Source organism: Nanorana parkeri, unplaced genomic scaffold (assembly GCF_000935625.1).
Source record: "Nanorana parkeri isolate BGI_ZX_2015 unplaced genomic scaffold, ASM93562v1 scaffold2256, whole genome shotgun sequence".
In the NCBI taxonomy this organism is placed as follows: Eukaryota; Metazoa; Chordata; class Amphibia; order Anura; family Dicroglossidae; genus Nanorana; species Nanorana parkeri.
The window spans coordinates 78,967-94,930 of record NW_017308524.1 but is presented as its reverse complement, the minus strand read 5'-3'; the positions used below and the strand labels follow the sequence as shown (position 1 = coordinate 94,930).

Genomic DNA, 15,964 nt, shown 5'->3' with positions numbered 1-15,964 from the left:
CTATAATAATGCACTCTGTCTGTTTGCATTCAAAACAATCTTGTTTGAATTGTTTAATACATTAGTTTTAGTTGACTTTTAGTGCAGTGCCGCTTGCAATCCTATGGAACTTACATGCAGATTTCATTTTCTCCTACATTTCTACCTGCCTAGTCAGAGCTACAGTGCTGCAATTGATAAAACTCCCACTCCCTGACAACTGCTGTAGCTCTAAACTTTGAAGATTAATTTTTCCACAGTGCCTGCAGCTACAAATGTCAATCAGGGCTTCTTTTAAAGTGTATTTCCACTTTTGAAGTCAAATTTGAGAAAAGCCAACCGTATGTTTGCTTTGTGTTGCTATTCACACAGCATACCTAATTTAAATATATATATTTTTAAACATGTTTTAGCTTTTAGATTTGTCTGTGTAGAAGCTTTTGTAAGCTTCTCCCTCCATTTCCAATAGTTTAGGAATATGAGATCATGAAATCTGCCAGCACATTAGAGATGGTACATTTGCTTAACATTAACTTCCCCAGGCCCCCTTGTATTCCAGAGTAAAACTCTGCAGAGAACAACTTTTCTTTCAGAATAGAGCATGTACTGTGCAAGCAGCAATAAACAAAAAGGTATGCTATGTGAATGAGAAACACATTTTAAATAGCTGTTGTCCTAATTTAGCTGCACAAGAGCAAATACACTTTGAAGATATTTTATTACATGTTAAGAATATGTAATCAGTTTAATGTTTGTTGTCTGAGCACAGATGCACTTTAATGCATAACCTTTGTGAAATTAATAATCCCAGCAGGGAAGGAGAGGGGTATAGTGATGTTATTTGTTCCTGTAAGAGCTTTTGGGTTCTCAAAAAAGAAAGTTCCTATTGTAGCATATCAATTGTTTGTTTTTTTTACCCCAGATTCAGCACCACTACAAGCAGAAACACACAGCAGCACAGAGTTTTTTAAAAATAATAATAATAATTATTATTATTATTGTGATTATATCTGACTATTAAAGGTACAGTGACCACTGTTTTTCTACAGAAAGGAACGTTGCCAGCTTTGATGTAAATAGTGTTTACTGAAAGTGTTCTTTCTGTTAATTAAATATTTTTAACAGACTAAATAATGACAGATTAAATAATGATAGAAATGTGTCAGGCTTAACTTCAGATAATCTGTCACTAGGTTGTCATGGAGTCAGTTTTAGTGTCAGAATGATGTATTGATGACAATAAAAAGGTAGAACAATTCAATACATGATTGATTTTTTTTAAATCTATTTATTTATAATTGTGATATGTCAAAAAATGTTATTGCAATTTCTACATAAAAACATGGTGACAACCTAAAATAGTCTACATTTCGTTGTAATTAAAATATTCAGCTTCATTGGGTTAACATTACTTTACATGATTAAAAATCCCTAAAATAAGGTTGAATATGTTACATATTCAGAAGTAAAGCAAAATATAAAAGCTAAAGTGTCTTCATGATAGACATGTGCACCAGCAAAACATTTGTTTAGTGTAGTTTCGTTGTGATATGGATTTTGCAGTATTTTGTTTTTCCGATTCGGGTCCGAAATAAAAATTGTTTCGGAATTCGGATTCAGACGAAATTTGTTAGCGGTAGTCCAGTCGAAATTTCCTTTTTTGGACAAAATTTAATTTTTTAGTGGTAGTCCGGTCGAAATTTTGTTTATGGACGAAATTAGGGAAAAAAAAAAACAATTTTTTTTTTTTTTTTTGTTTGGAAAAAAAAAAAAAAAAAGGGGGGGGTCCCCCCCCCCCCCAATTCATACCAGACCCTTTAGGTCTGGTAGGAATTTTAAGGGGGAACCCCAGCCCCAAAGAATGGGAAAAAAGCCCCCCCCTTGTGAATGAATAAGGGGTACTTGTACCCCTACCCATTCACTAAAGGGTTAAATCAAATAGTTAGTAAAAAGCCCAGACTTTTAATAAAATCCTTTAATTAATTTTAAAAAAAAGAGTAAATGTTTGAGTATTCCTTTAATTTTTTTTAAAAATGGCTCCATTGATGTAATCCAGCGTCAATCACGGTGCAGGACCCCCGCTGACCCGCCGCAATAAAAAAAAGTCCAGCCGCACGACGACCATCCAAACCCGATGAAAACTCGTGTACCCCTACCCATTCACTAAAGGGTTAAATCAAATAGTTAGTAAAAAGCCCAGACTTTTAATAAAATCCTTTAATTAATTTTAAAAAAAAGAGTAAATGTTTGAGTATTCCTTTAATTTTTTTTTTAGCATTTGACAGCTGAGAGTGTCAAATGGGCAGAGCAAGCCGTGACGTGATTGACACTGGATTACAAGTACCCCTTACTCATTCACAAGGGGGCGGCGGCATCTGGGTGCCCCCTTTTTTAAAGGGGTAACCCGATGCAAATAAGCCCCCTTGCCCGCAGACCCCCACAACCACCGGGTCAGGGTTGTGGGGAAGAGGCCCTTGTCCCCATCGGCATGGGGACACCCTCCCAATGCCGAGGGCACGTGGCCTGGTAAGCGCAGGGAGGGGGGCTCTCGATCGTCCCCCCCCTTTCCTGCCCTGCCAGTGCTCGGAACAAGGGTCTGGTAGGACTGTTAGGGGGACCCCACGTTCCCCCCCCATTTTGGGGGGCTGGTGTTCCCCCTTAAAATCCCTACCAGACCTAAAGGGTCTGGTAGGGATTTTAAGGGGGAACCCCACGCACTTTTTTTGTGTTTTAACTTGAGGGGGTCCCTCCTAACATTCCTACCAGACCTGGCTGTCCTGGATGCTCCTGAAAGTGCCTCCCCATTAAGGAGCAGCCTCAGGATTTTCCAACCATGCTCTGACCAGAAAAAATCAAAATGAGAAAGCTTGTGTTTTGTCTGAGTATCTGTGTGTAACAATAATTGCAAAAATGGTAGTCTTTGGAGAAATAGTTGCTGTAGCATGAAGCAGAGTCATAGTCCATTTTCATGACATACTTTCTGGGTAGACAGTAGCATGGAGAAATTGCTGATTTGATGTTATCCACAAAAAGGATACCGCGCTTCCAGGTTATGAAGACTGTCCAGGTACCCGCTTCCATAGTCTGAAAACTGGCTGGATTCCCCACATCAGTATGAAGACTGGCCAAGTGCCCCACCATCAGGAGGTCTGGATGCTGGTTGGGTACCCCTCCACTCAAGTTTACTGAAACATAGAAAGGTCGATTTCCAAAGTCTGTCAAGGCAGCAAATACCCCAAAGCTGACGTATAGCAAATTGCTAGGAAATTCTGCCCTGGGGTCTTTCAGTTAGGGCACACCGCTTAGAGCCAACAGAGTCAGTCTGGACAGCAGGTGAGGCGTCAACAGTCAGGCTGAGCAGTAGGCAGAGGGGCAATATAGTAAAGCTAAACAGCAGGCAGAGAGCAAACAGAGTCAGCCTGGGCAGCAGACAGAGAGCCGATAGAATTGGGTCAGGGTGCAGGAACCCTAAAGCCTTGTTGGAAAGCAGGACCTCTGGAGCAAATTCAGGGTGCAGGGTCAATGTGAGGAATGGGAAAGGGCCCGTCTGGCTGAATGAACTAGCTTATCCAGTAGATGAATTGACCTTCTTATGAAGAAGTAAAAGGATTTTGTTGCAGAGTTTGAGGGTTGAGCAAATGTAGGTGTATGAAACGGATTGGCTGGAACAGGGGCTGATACAGGTAGGACCTGATGGCAGCTGAAGTTGGCACAAAAAAAGATGAGATTACAGTTGGGACATGGACGTGCTGGTCAGAGACTGAAGCTGATGCTGGCAAAAGTCTGCACGAAAGCAGACTGGATGGAGGATGGGGCTAACACAGTAAGAAACTGAAGGGAAGCTGGTGCAGACACTGGAACTGACTGAACTGAAGCTGCATCTGGCACAAAGTCAGGCTGGACAAGCACTAAAGGTGCAGCAGTCCAAATGAAGGCTAGTGACAGCACTGTACCAAGCTTACCTGTGGCTCAGGTTGGAGTGGACAGTGACTAAGTAGGGTGGGTTGGGGAAAAGTAAGCTCTTACTGGCAGCTGCTTGGAATTGATCGGACTCACTTATTAATGTTAACAATGTGACAGCATTGAAATACTGAGAGGCCATGGTCCCAGTGCCAGGTTAGGAGGTCTTAGGCTGTCATGGGTAAGGGAGCTGTGGAAGGTGATTTTAAGTGACCTTTTACAGGGATTACACATCTTGGGTGTACTGTAAAAAAGATTGTGATGGTAAGAACTGGTATATAGTTGGAAGAAAGGTGCACTGAGTTGAAATTGTAGTTGCTATGGGTAATAGAAACAAAAAAATTGGGAAGAGAGGTATATTGTGGCAGAATGGGTGTGAAAATTATATGTCTGAATAAGCCTAAACGAACATGAACACAACTAGGCTGAAAAATCCTTGTTTAACGTAACAATATACAGAGTCAATACAATACAGCCAAGCTTCTCAAGAACACAGAGAGTATTGTTTTACAAAGGATGGCTCATTATTCTCTAGTAACCACACCAGAGACATCACCTGATTAAAAGAGGAATAAAGCCAAACTTTTTTGGCTTTTTTTTCCTTGAGTAACAGGAGTACATTTACTAATGTACTCCAGTTACCCCAAATCAGCAGATATCAGGTTAATGCTCAGTATCAGCTGACTGTGCAGAGCCATGCCACAGCCGAGAAGGATTCTGACAATATATCAGGAGCCACCCAGTTGCCTGATTGACACCTGGCTTTGCACCCCTAGAACAAGAGCCAGCTGTGGCTATATGCAGAAAAAAAGCATTCTTTCGTTTTCTCCTTCACAAGTGTAATGAAATTCGAACATTCTGGATGTAATATCACATTATGGCCACAGGATGGCACTAAAGGAGCATAAGGAAAAAATTTATTTTCTATGTTCTTTTGGCGCCATCTTATGACCATAACACAATATCACAACCAGAACATTCAAATGTAATTACACTGGGAAGGAACTAAAGAATGTTTATTTTTGCATATATACACACAGGAAAAATATTCACAGATATTCACAAGAGAATGGCCCAGCAAATTCTTTATAAATCAATCCCTTTTAAGTTTTTTTTCAAACTTTTAACTATGTACTAAAAGTACTAACTGTACTAATGTACTAAAGTATATGTACACCCAATCACCCAATCACCAAAATCTCATATTTCTCTGTAACAAGTTAATGTAATTTTAAAACTTTGTGATCTTGCCATTAAGGTTACTGTACAAACATTTTCTGCCTTAGGGAAACAATGCACTGTCCCTTTATCCCCATTGTTGTAACCCTGCTACACAGACTTCCTATGGAAACTACAAGTGGTCGTTTCAACACACATTATGTTCCACTGTTGTTACTGTTAGGAAACTTGCCCTGAAGTGCATGTATGTATGCAAAAGCTTCAGAAGATTAGCAGCATTGAGCTGCAACAAAGGATGGAACAAAAACAGTATTTTAGTTTTAAAAATGACAGTTAGTTATAATGTGCAGTGCTTTAGCAAACTAATGCAATTCAGTTAGGGTTTATATGTACTTTAAAGTGTACTAGGTGTGAGGTTTAGGTTTGTTGCTTCCATCGGTTTGTTCTTTATAATTGGTGTCTGAACATCCCTAATTGCTGGCCAACTTCTATCTGCCACTCAAAGCAGATCTATTACTGTATCATGAAAAAGCACTTGCCACTGCTAAAGCTACCTAAATAAACCTCTTAATCAGAGCTGTGCTGTTGCTAAGACTGCCTCCAAAATTGTACTGTTCCATTATACCCCATACAGCTTTAAGACATCCCCAAGCATGTTGTTTAAAGGATTTCTGTATTTTCAATGTTGTCCTCGAAGCTATATGAAAAGACCCTCTCTCTTCTGTACTGTATGTATTTTTGGCATTGGTACATGCCCCCCATGCCTTTTTTGATAGTAGTTTGCCTATTAGCGCTAATAATGGCCAGAATTTAACAACAAGATTCCAATCCCCCCCCCCCATGCACTAATGCATTTCACCTCTAAGTTCAGGTTTGCCAAATTTTGAAGAAGACTCACTGAACGCTAAATAAATCAAACCCAAGCTATGGACATTAAAGCTTTTACATATTCTTAGCAAGCAGTAAAACAGCCTTAAAACAAGCCCTCACTGAACTCTTTAGCTCTTTGTACGGTGAGGTTTTCAGTATAATGCTTCTTCAAAGATCACAACAGGGACTCTAAAGTTAGTTTTAGTTATTTTTTTAAGCTTAGAAACACCTGCTGTTTAATTACATTAGAGATCTGGCAAGCTGCCAAGATCTGCCATCCAAAAACATAGCTAAGATTTTGGTGCCTCAGTTTTGAAGATTCATTTCTCCACAATAACTATAGCTACAAAGGTGAATGAGGGCATGTTTAAAGTGCTTAAACTGCTTGTTGATAATATGTAAATCCTTTAATGTGAATATTCTGGACACAAGTTAACTTTAAGGATACAAAATAAAAAGCAGCAACACATGTCATAGAGTAAACTGTACATGTGCATGTTCAGAGATACACTGATTAACAAATAGGACATAAATAGACATTTACAACAACTAACCACTTAAAAGAAATAAATGAAAAGCAGGATGCTGAGGCAGGATATAATTAGAGTTTGGTAGTAGTACAAATTATACACATATAAGAAGGGGAACCACACATGCTAAGCAGTAACACATATGTTAAGGAAAGCAAAATAGATACAAGATTTAACTGCAGAAGTAAATAGAACATATATATTATATAGTATATAGAGTACTTTATGACACGCATATAGCAAATATACATAATACTCACCTTTACTATCCTTTCAGCCTTGCACATTTCCTGCCATCCTGGGAATATTTTAGATGGCATCTCTACTGAAATTACATTTCCTCTGTTATTGCCTTTGGCTGTGAATTGGATATAGTTTTCTATACAACTGTACCAAATTAATAACGATGTCCACATGAATAACTGTTTTTTTGTAATTTTTTGTCAGGTAATATAGCTACACTTTAAACGCCACTGTGAACACTGTCCGGTGGAATTTCAACCTGTGCCTGCATAAGAGGAAATTACATGATTCAGTATTTACTTTATGCTGAAATGTATCATTGTTTTACTTTTTACCCGCTACTGCTGTACATTCTGCTAACTTTGCAATAATATTCTAAAACAAAGCTATGCCGTAAGGTATCGGTTACAAAAATCTCAGCAGCAATATACAAAATGAGGAAAAATCTCTGTACTGTATACAACCACCTCTTTGCCTCTTGAAATATTATCATTTTCTGTGTTCTGTGTACTGTATATAGTTTAACATACAATAAATTGCAGTTCTTTACAAAGTTAATCCCACTGTTTATTAACATGCACAAACACCCTTACACTCAAAATTTAAAGTATTTTAAGGTAATGTTTTTTTTAAACAAAAATAGAATTTAACAGGTATTTGGGAAACACTGGTTAAGTTGTAGAAAACCCACAGAAAAATGGGGAAAAAGGAAGCTTCAAGTATTTGGTTGGAACACATTGCTTTAAAGCTCCAGTCCAGGCAAAATATGACCCTCTCTCTTACCCCTGCCTCCCACCCCATCTAACCCATTCTGCCATGTTTTTTGGGGGTTCATACCTGGTAAAGCAAGATACTGTATATTGTACTTACCAAAGTCCCCATCTGGGTCCCTCACTGCCACTGTTTTCGAGTAAAGGAGGACCACTAATCCAGCGCTGCAGTTGTCCCTATTACAATTGGTTCACTACAATCCCCTCTTGCTGGATCCTGAAATGACCTCACCACTGGACAGCCAATAGAAAATGTCCACATCACGCAGAAGGAACCCACCTCATGTAAAAACAGCTAGAGAGAAGACTACAGGTAGACGGAGGAGAAGGTACAGGAGGATCAAGTGTCCATGACTTTAGGTAAGTTTAATGGGCATTTAGAGCAGTTTTTTTTTTTGCTCAGTTAAAGGAAAATAGGAGGGAAGGAGGGATGGGAAGGGGTTTAACAGTAACCCGGAGTTGGGCAAAAAACAATACCAGTGTGTGCTCTATCAGCTTCTATCAGAGTGCAAGATAGTATAATAGGTCTAATAGTCCCCTCATGTCTTCCCCAGAGAGAACCTGTCACCTTCGCTATGCTATCACAATAGGAGGCTTATCAGCCCCTTGTAAAGGCAATAACTTGTAAAAAAAATAAAAAAAATCCAAAGTTAAATAACATAAATGAGGAAACACCCCATTTTTTTTAATAAAAAGCCACTCCACAGATATGTATCTTGCTGTGAAATAAGGGGGTGTTACATAGCTACATAGTATTTGAGGTTGACTAAAGACACAGGTCCATCGAGTTTAACCTTTATGTGTAAGTGTGTGTTTAGTGCGTATACAGTATGTTTGTATTACTTACTCTCAGAACTTTCATTTAATCCCACTGTGAACCAAGTGCAGGTAGCACTTGGTCCCATTCACATCTATCCCGCTGTCTGACCTTTGAGTGACATTTTCGAACGCTAGAACATGCAATGTTCGAGTCGAACCTATGTTCGACTCGAACGTTCAGCCCATCCTTAGTCTCTAGCAGCAGGAGCCACTCTGAAAATCCAGTGCTGCCACTCACATTAGATCACACAGCCTGCAGCACTGCCCCCGGCAGTGCTGATCACTCATTCATAACAGTAACAGTTTTTCATAACAGTAAAACATCACTTAGCACTATAACACAACAGCAAGTAAGGGGAAATCTGCTCTTAGACAGTTGTCACTGGAACAGGTGTCTTCAGTGGAAGATTTCCCACCACCTTCTCTTTCACCGAAATCTGTAACAGTTTGAATTTTCCATCACTTTACCCACAATGATCACCAACCCAGATAGAGAGGAGGAATTCACCAGCAAGGACAAGTAAAAATCTGACAGATTGTAACCCTTCCCTTCACAAACCAACTAAAAAACAGTTTTGGCTGGATATGCACTTTTTACCTAGAGTTAAACTTGGGCAGAGATTGAGGACCCTTGTGAAGCCTGCCTAAGGCCTAAGGGGCTCCAGAGAAACCAAGCAATTTGTAATCGATATTTGTTAGATCATGTTAAGTAATGTCACTTTAAAACATTAACCTCTTAATAGGTTGGGTGGGGGAGAGAGAGAGAGCGAGAGAGAGACTGCCTTGGCCTAAACTTAAAAAGTAAAAGGCTTGTTTTACAATAGCAATCTTTTAATAATAAATTCCCTTTAATGTGTGGGAGTGAGCTTTCATCTTCAGAGATATATATTCTGCATACTTATAGTGCGGAGTCTGCATTTCATAGTGCTCAGGTGTCTTTACTCAGTGTACCTGTCACGAAGGGGATTTGTTCAGTAATACAGTGAACTGTTTTAGCATCATTTTCATGCTGAATATTTCCATCCAAGAAAATAAATTGCTGCAATCATTTTGGTCAGTATGTTGGAAAGGGTCAACTAAATCCTAGTTATACATTTAGCTGTCACATCTATATGCAAGGAAGAAAGTGAAGATTTTTTCAGATCAATGTTGTTTTATATATAGAAGTTCAATTTATCATTCCTATTGCCTAATATTATTTATGTCTATGGCTATTGAGCTGTGGGTTCAAAATGAACAGGAAAGCTCCCATTAAAAAAACTAATATGCTTAAGAATATTTGATTTTCACATCTAATCTTCTTTACCCTCATGTCAACTTGGAAACCTCCAGATAGAATATTTTATGGTATTTTAGGACAATCTTTCATGTTGACCCTGAGGGACTTGTCATTTTCAAGAGCAGATATTAATCTGTCTCAGAAATATTGCATGGCAAATACTGTGGAAAAGTTTGTATAATTTATGTAGTATTAATGCAATTTTAGTGTTGCAGCAGAAGCTTTAAAACGATGTAAAGCCATAGAAAAAATAAATAAAATTACAAACTAGCAACTAGGGCACCTCTACTATTTAGAACTGAAGCTGATTTTATTTTAATTTCAGCTTTTCCTTAAAAACATTAATTGCCCGAAGCAAAATCCCTCCCTAGAGCATGAGCTCTCTGATGTTCTGTCCAAAAAAGAAACATTCAATTGAAGCTAAGCAGTTGTTTGCTACTGGCAAATCATTGATCTTTATACTTTATTTTCAGCATTTTATATAGTATGTTTCATAAAATTTAAAAATTAGGTTATGCTCATAAATCTCGGCTGATTCACCATATTGTTCTTTATATGTTGTTGTATACTTTTGCCATGGTAAAATGATTATATTAGCCCTTTTGTTGTCTAAATAAAGAATCTCTAAACTAGCACAAAAGAAAGCATTAGTGCATTAAATTTAAAAAAAACAATCCTCATATAAGCCTACAGCATTTGCAGCATTATCTCATGCATTTTAACCTAATTTATAGCAGAAGGCTTTGATCAGCAATCTGTACACCACACAACATCCTAGAGGTTGAATTAATAAAGGAGTACTGATTTTTCCTCTGTGTTTTCTTCAATTATCCAATCATATGCGGGGAACATTCCTATCATATTTAAGTTGTACTGCACATCATTATCCCTCTGTTGGCGAGACCGTCTCTTTTTGGAAACTAATCCCTCCATTCACCTTTCCTCGTCACTTGTCCCTCTATTTGATCTGATGTATATGACCTCTATAAAGATATCTGTCTGATGCTGCGGGATTCGATATGGCCAATGCAGGTGATCATAGCTGCTTCAGGAGCAATTAGCTGGTATGAAGGGAACATACTGTACTTATAACCCGATGTCTATCACTCTGCACCAGATTACCTCTATTCTTCCTGATGAAGCATAAGTGGAATGCGTTGAAGACTGAGCCACTTGTCACTTTCTTCTAAGTGATGAACTTTTGATTTATTTACATATCACATATGTTTTGTGCAATCAAGTGGCAGTGTTACATAGTCGTTATGGACCACATTGTGTATTTGGCCTTATGAATAGGCACATGTCTTGGAGAAAGTTGTTTTTATTGTACAGTTTTTATATTTGTATTAAAATAAAAAAAACATGTATTTTATGTAACTTATATATGTTTGTGTCTTGGCTGTAGTGTTCTGGGTGGAGGGGAGTGAGTATATGTAGTATTATGGCTGAGAAAGGGGGGTTGAGTAAATGTAGTATATGTAGTATTATGGATGGGGTATGAGTATATGCATTGTTCTGCTGGGAAAGGGGGGGAATATATGTTGTGTTCAGGGGGTGGGAGTGTGTACGTGAGAGTATATGTAGTGTTCTGGCGAGCATGTGAGTATATGTAGCATAATGGATGAGGGATGTTTGAGCATATGTAGTGTTCTTGATGAAGGAGTGTAAGCATATGTAGTATTCTGGCTGGGGAAAAAGGGTAAGTATATATGAAGTATATACAGTTTTATTGGTGGGGGTGTGTGAGTATATGATGTAGTGTTCTGTCTGGGAGGGCATAAGTATATGAAGTGTTCTGGCTGGGAAGGGAGTATATGTATTGTTCTGGGGGGAGCATTCCAACACCTGGCACGGCAGTTGTAACTTTTGGGTGGAGGGTTCACCTGCCAGACAGCCACAGTATAGTCCCAGCCAGCTGAGGCAGAGCAACAGTGTTTGAGTGTGCTTTCAGATAAGTACTGCAACTGACACCAAAGATACAGGACGTATTTTTATCACCCAGACACCAACAATACTGGACTTATTTTTTCCACTGACACCAACCATACAGGACTTATTTTTTCTCACTGACACCAACGACGGGGTTTATTTTTTCCCACTGACACCAACAATGGAGCTTATTTTATTCCACTGACACCAACAATGGGGCTTATTTTATCCTAATAACACCAACAATGGGACTCAGCAAATATTTGCACTTATTTTATCCCACAGATACCTACAATGGGGTTTATTTTAAATCCACTGACACCCATTGGGTTTATTTTTACTCTTACTTTCTCTTTTGTGTACACTAAGACATCATTTGTCTAAAACATAGAATAGCTATCATCCAATCATGTGCAAGCAAATATAGTTTTTTTTCCTAGCCCGTGATTGGGTGGATTCACCACATTCACTAAGCAAACAGCTTATTATCCTTTAGTAAATCAGTCCCACATTCTCACCCACTTTATTGGCCAGACCTTCTTTTGGCCACACCTCATCAGTCAGAAGGAGGGTGCTTTCAGGTATTTTCACATGTTGGCAACTATGATGCAGCTGTAGTGCTTCTAAGGTAAAAATGTAAAACTGGTGATAAAAAATGGTATATCCTACTTACAGATGTAATTTCTATATCTCATTCTAACTTTACATCTGGCTACACTTGTAAAAGCCCAGTGAGATTTTAAGTTGTGTGGTCAGCTTGATTGGGCACACATAATTCATTTTTAGATCATTTGATTATGCATTATATGACTTTGTAATAAAGTTTAGTTTCATTCACATGACATCTCCATCCACAATCCATGATACATAGTAATGATACATAGAATATGTGGCAGGCTTTGAATAATAGCATAAGACTTGACATTTAAAAAACATCAGGGAATCCAAACATTTTCAACAAGCCTGGTCATTTTTTATTTAACTGTGGTGTCCCAAGGTTAACTGCTGCAATCATTCCTAGCTTATACTTTACAAACATGTTCAAAGTCATATCAGATTATTTCCATAAATTATGCAAACATTAGGGTATATTTTTATTTTTTTATAGTTTGAAAATAAATTTGATGAATGTGTAAACAATGATGAATTGACTTATAGAAGAAAAATACCTGTTGCCTTCAGTATTTCATCTTGTTGCTTTACTGTAAAAATAGCCCATTCCCATGATAGGCAAAGGATAATTTCTCAATATTCTTTGTAGTGAGAACATAATTTCCTTGCAGCTTTCCTCTACTCTTACTCCATAACTCAACTGCAGGCATGTCAAACTCTGGATTCAGTTGTCAGTTTATGTTTGACAAATTCAGAATGTTGTTTTGGCATCTTTTTTGGGGGGCCATTGTTATAACTTGATTATGTGCCTTTGCATTAAAAAAGTGGTTGTGGATATTTATATATGGGGAAATGTGTATGCGGTTTATTGTGTGCGTTTATGGGCTCTTGCTTGGTCAACATTGGTCTAAAGATTGTGAGTAGTTTTCTGCCTATTTATGCATCTAACTATATACACACACACACACACATGTACAGTACATTTGTATTATTATTTTCATGCAGAAATGTAGGCAAATATAACATACCCACTTATAACTTTTAAGTTAAAGTCCAGTTAAATATTCATAAGAAAAGACAATCCTAAAACATATTTTGAAATATAACCTTAGCTGGTCTTTACATTGTGTTATGAAACACAGGGATATGTATTTGATATTCCTCCTGCTCCAGGTCAATCAGCATAGAGCAGCCCATTCGTTTTTATGGGCTGTCCTATGAGCGACAAAAGCAGCAATAAAGCTCATACAGAAGTTTGTGCTGCAAGAGTTGCTGAGGTAAACCTGAATGTAAATAGTTTTTTACCTCTCTTCCCTCCTTCCCTCCTTAGCCACATTATATTTTTACTTTTTAGTGCAAAAATGTTTCCTGTATTTTCTATCTACTCTCTTTTTCCTTGTTGTAGCATAAACATTTAAAAAACACATATACATAATAAAAAAAACACGTAATGTGTAATTAACTTTGCCGTGTGCCAGAAATATTTTGGTATCATAATATACAGAACAAATTTCAGAACACAATTAGCATGTTTCAGTTACATTTTTTGTGTTAACATTATACAACATTAAATATTCCCCCCCCCAAAAAAAAATATATATACAGTCATGGCTAAAAATATTGGCACCCCTGTATTTCTGTCAGAAAATGCACCACTTTGCATAGAAAATTGTTGCCATCTGAGAGACCTGGAGCAGTTGGCGAACGAAAAGTGGTCCAAAATTCCTTTAGAGAGGTGTAAGAAACTCATTGATGGTTACAGGAAGAGATTGATTTCAGTTATTTTTTCGAAGAGCTGTGCTACCAAATATTAATTGAGAGTGCCAATAATTTTGTCCAGTCCATTTTTGAAGTTTTGCGTGGAATGTGTCAGGTTTGGCTTTTTTCTCTCTCCACTTTTTCGTGTCATACCATTACAAACAAAAGAAATATGACAGCTTCAATATTTTTGTCTCTCTTGGCTGTGGAGGTGAAGTTAGTTTATAGGATTATTATGCATAATATTCGTACACCTACTTTTGCAGCGCACTTGTTTCTATCCGTTCCTTCTCTTTTTTACATTTATCTTTATATTTCTTCACACGAGTTTCCCATAGTCCTCTGATATGAGAAAAGTCAATAACTACGGCTTCAAAAGTCATGGTCTCACATCTAAATTATCTGTAGATGAGCTGTAAGAAGAAAAAAGCACATGGCTATCATCCCATGATAAAGTAGTTTCTGATGTTGTGTTGGAACAGTGTACATGTACTTCATAGTAGGAAATATAGAATAATATTGACGTTTTATTATGTTGCCTTTATACTAAATTATTTATTTGAAAAAATATATATTTTTTACAAAACATGCACTAGCATATACATTATGCGTGTTTAAAGTGAATGTATGGCCACATTTTTCCTTTTATTTTGTGATACAGTAGAGAAGAGTTAAAACCGCTGTCAGTTTATTTTTTTCTCTGTGTCCCTTTAATGAGATTTGACAGTTGTAAAATGTTGGTTTTTCCTTCACTTTCAGTCCCATTTACAGAGGTCTCCATGACAAATAGAGAGGATGCTTCTACCCAGCATGGACAGCAATAGAAACTTGAGGTTAGAGGTACCAACCCTTCCATATCCACTTTAAGGGACATATGTTGTGACAATGAAAAAATAGTAGACTCCCTGCAGCCAAACAATACTATTTCCATTAATGTTAACACATAAATGTTAGGGGAAACATATTGAAATTATATCTGTTTTTCATACCTGCTTTTTCAAACTCATACACTGCTGCCTTTTGGCAAGAACTATACCCACTGCCATTTCAAATCAAATCAGCAGTAATCAGTATGGCACAGACAGAATTGGTGTCGGTACAATCATGATATCTGCGGATCAGGGCTGACAGGTAAGAGGTGTTCAGGGGTGTGACCAGCCCACCTGAGACCCTGCAGAGCCCACCATAGTCAATGGTGGGCTCTTCAGGGTCACTCTTAGGTGGGCTGTGTGGGATCTCAGGTGGGCCTGTCTAAGAACCTTATTTGGAAAAGAGAGTTCCTTAAAATAGGAAAAAGGGGTGAAGGAAAGCAACAAATCTCAGCAGTTTGGAACATTTTTTGGAATACATACTGGCCTGGTTAACCCCAGCGTGAGATGTTTGACTATATAGGTCTTGTTCCTTTTTATTTCTGCATGTCTTATAAAGTTTACCCTGATCATAAAATCTTTATATCATTTAGGGGGTTGTTTACAAAGCTAGCCAAAGGATCAGCCGTAGCTACGGCTGATCCTTCGGCTAGCTTCGGCCGTCTGAGCACTTCGGTTCAGTAGAACCGAAGGACTGCTGTACAGGCTATTCACAATAGCCCGTACAGCTCCCGAAGTTGGCCGGGCGTCTCAGTCGAGCCGAAGGCATATGCTTCAGCTCGACTGAGTCAAGGTGAAAGCCGAAGCTGGCCAAACCTGCTACTGCTGGACAACCTGCTACTGACAGCTGGGTGGAGCCAGCCATCTTCTCACGGCTGGCTCCGGCCACTTGCAGAGTCAGATCAGCGTCCTCTGGTTACCAAGTAACCAGGGGACGCTGATCTGTCAATACGATGAGAGCTTAGCAGAGCCGGCGGTGATATGAAAGCCGACTCTGCTGAGCTCTCATGGTACTGACAGTTGAAATAGCAATTGATCGCAAGTATAATAATGCACATACTGTATACTATACTAATCACATTCATAAGAATGCAGCTGCCTTCACTGATCTAAATAACCTATTACTTTCTGCAACAATGGATCAATAAAAGCACTGTTATGTTAAGC

At 38.3% G+C, this 15,964-nt stretch overlaps 1 protein-coding gene across 1 annotated transcript in view; it reads right to left on the bottom strand.

Annotated features, from left to right (window-relative positions):
- Positions 1 to 14,311, bottom strand: part of LOC108801222 (leucine-rich repeat-containing protein 2-like) — a 92,665-nt gene extending 78,354 nt beyond the window's left edge. Inside the window, exon 1 of the mRNA XM_018573158.1 lies at positions 14,187 to 14,311. Coding sequence (XP_018428660.1) covers positions 14,187 to 14,311 — 125 coding nt within the window. The remainder of the gene's footprint in view (positions 1 to 14,186) is intronic.
- Between the last annotated feature and the right edge of the window lie 1,653 nt (positions 14,312 to 15,964).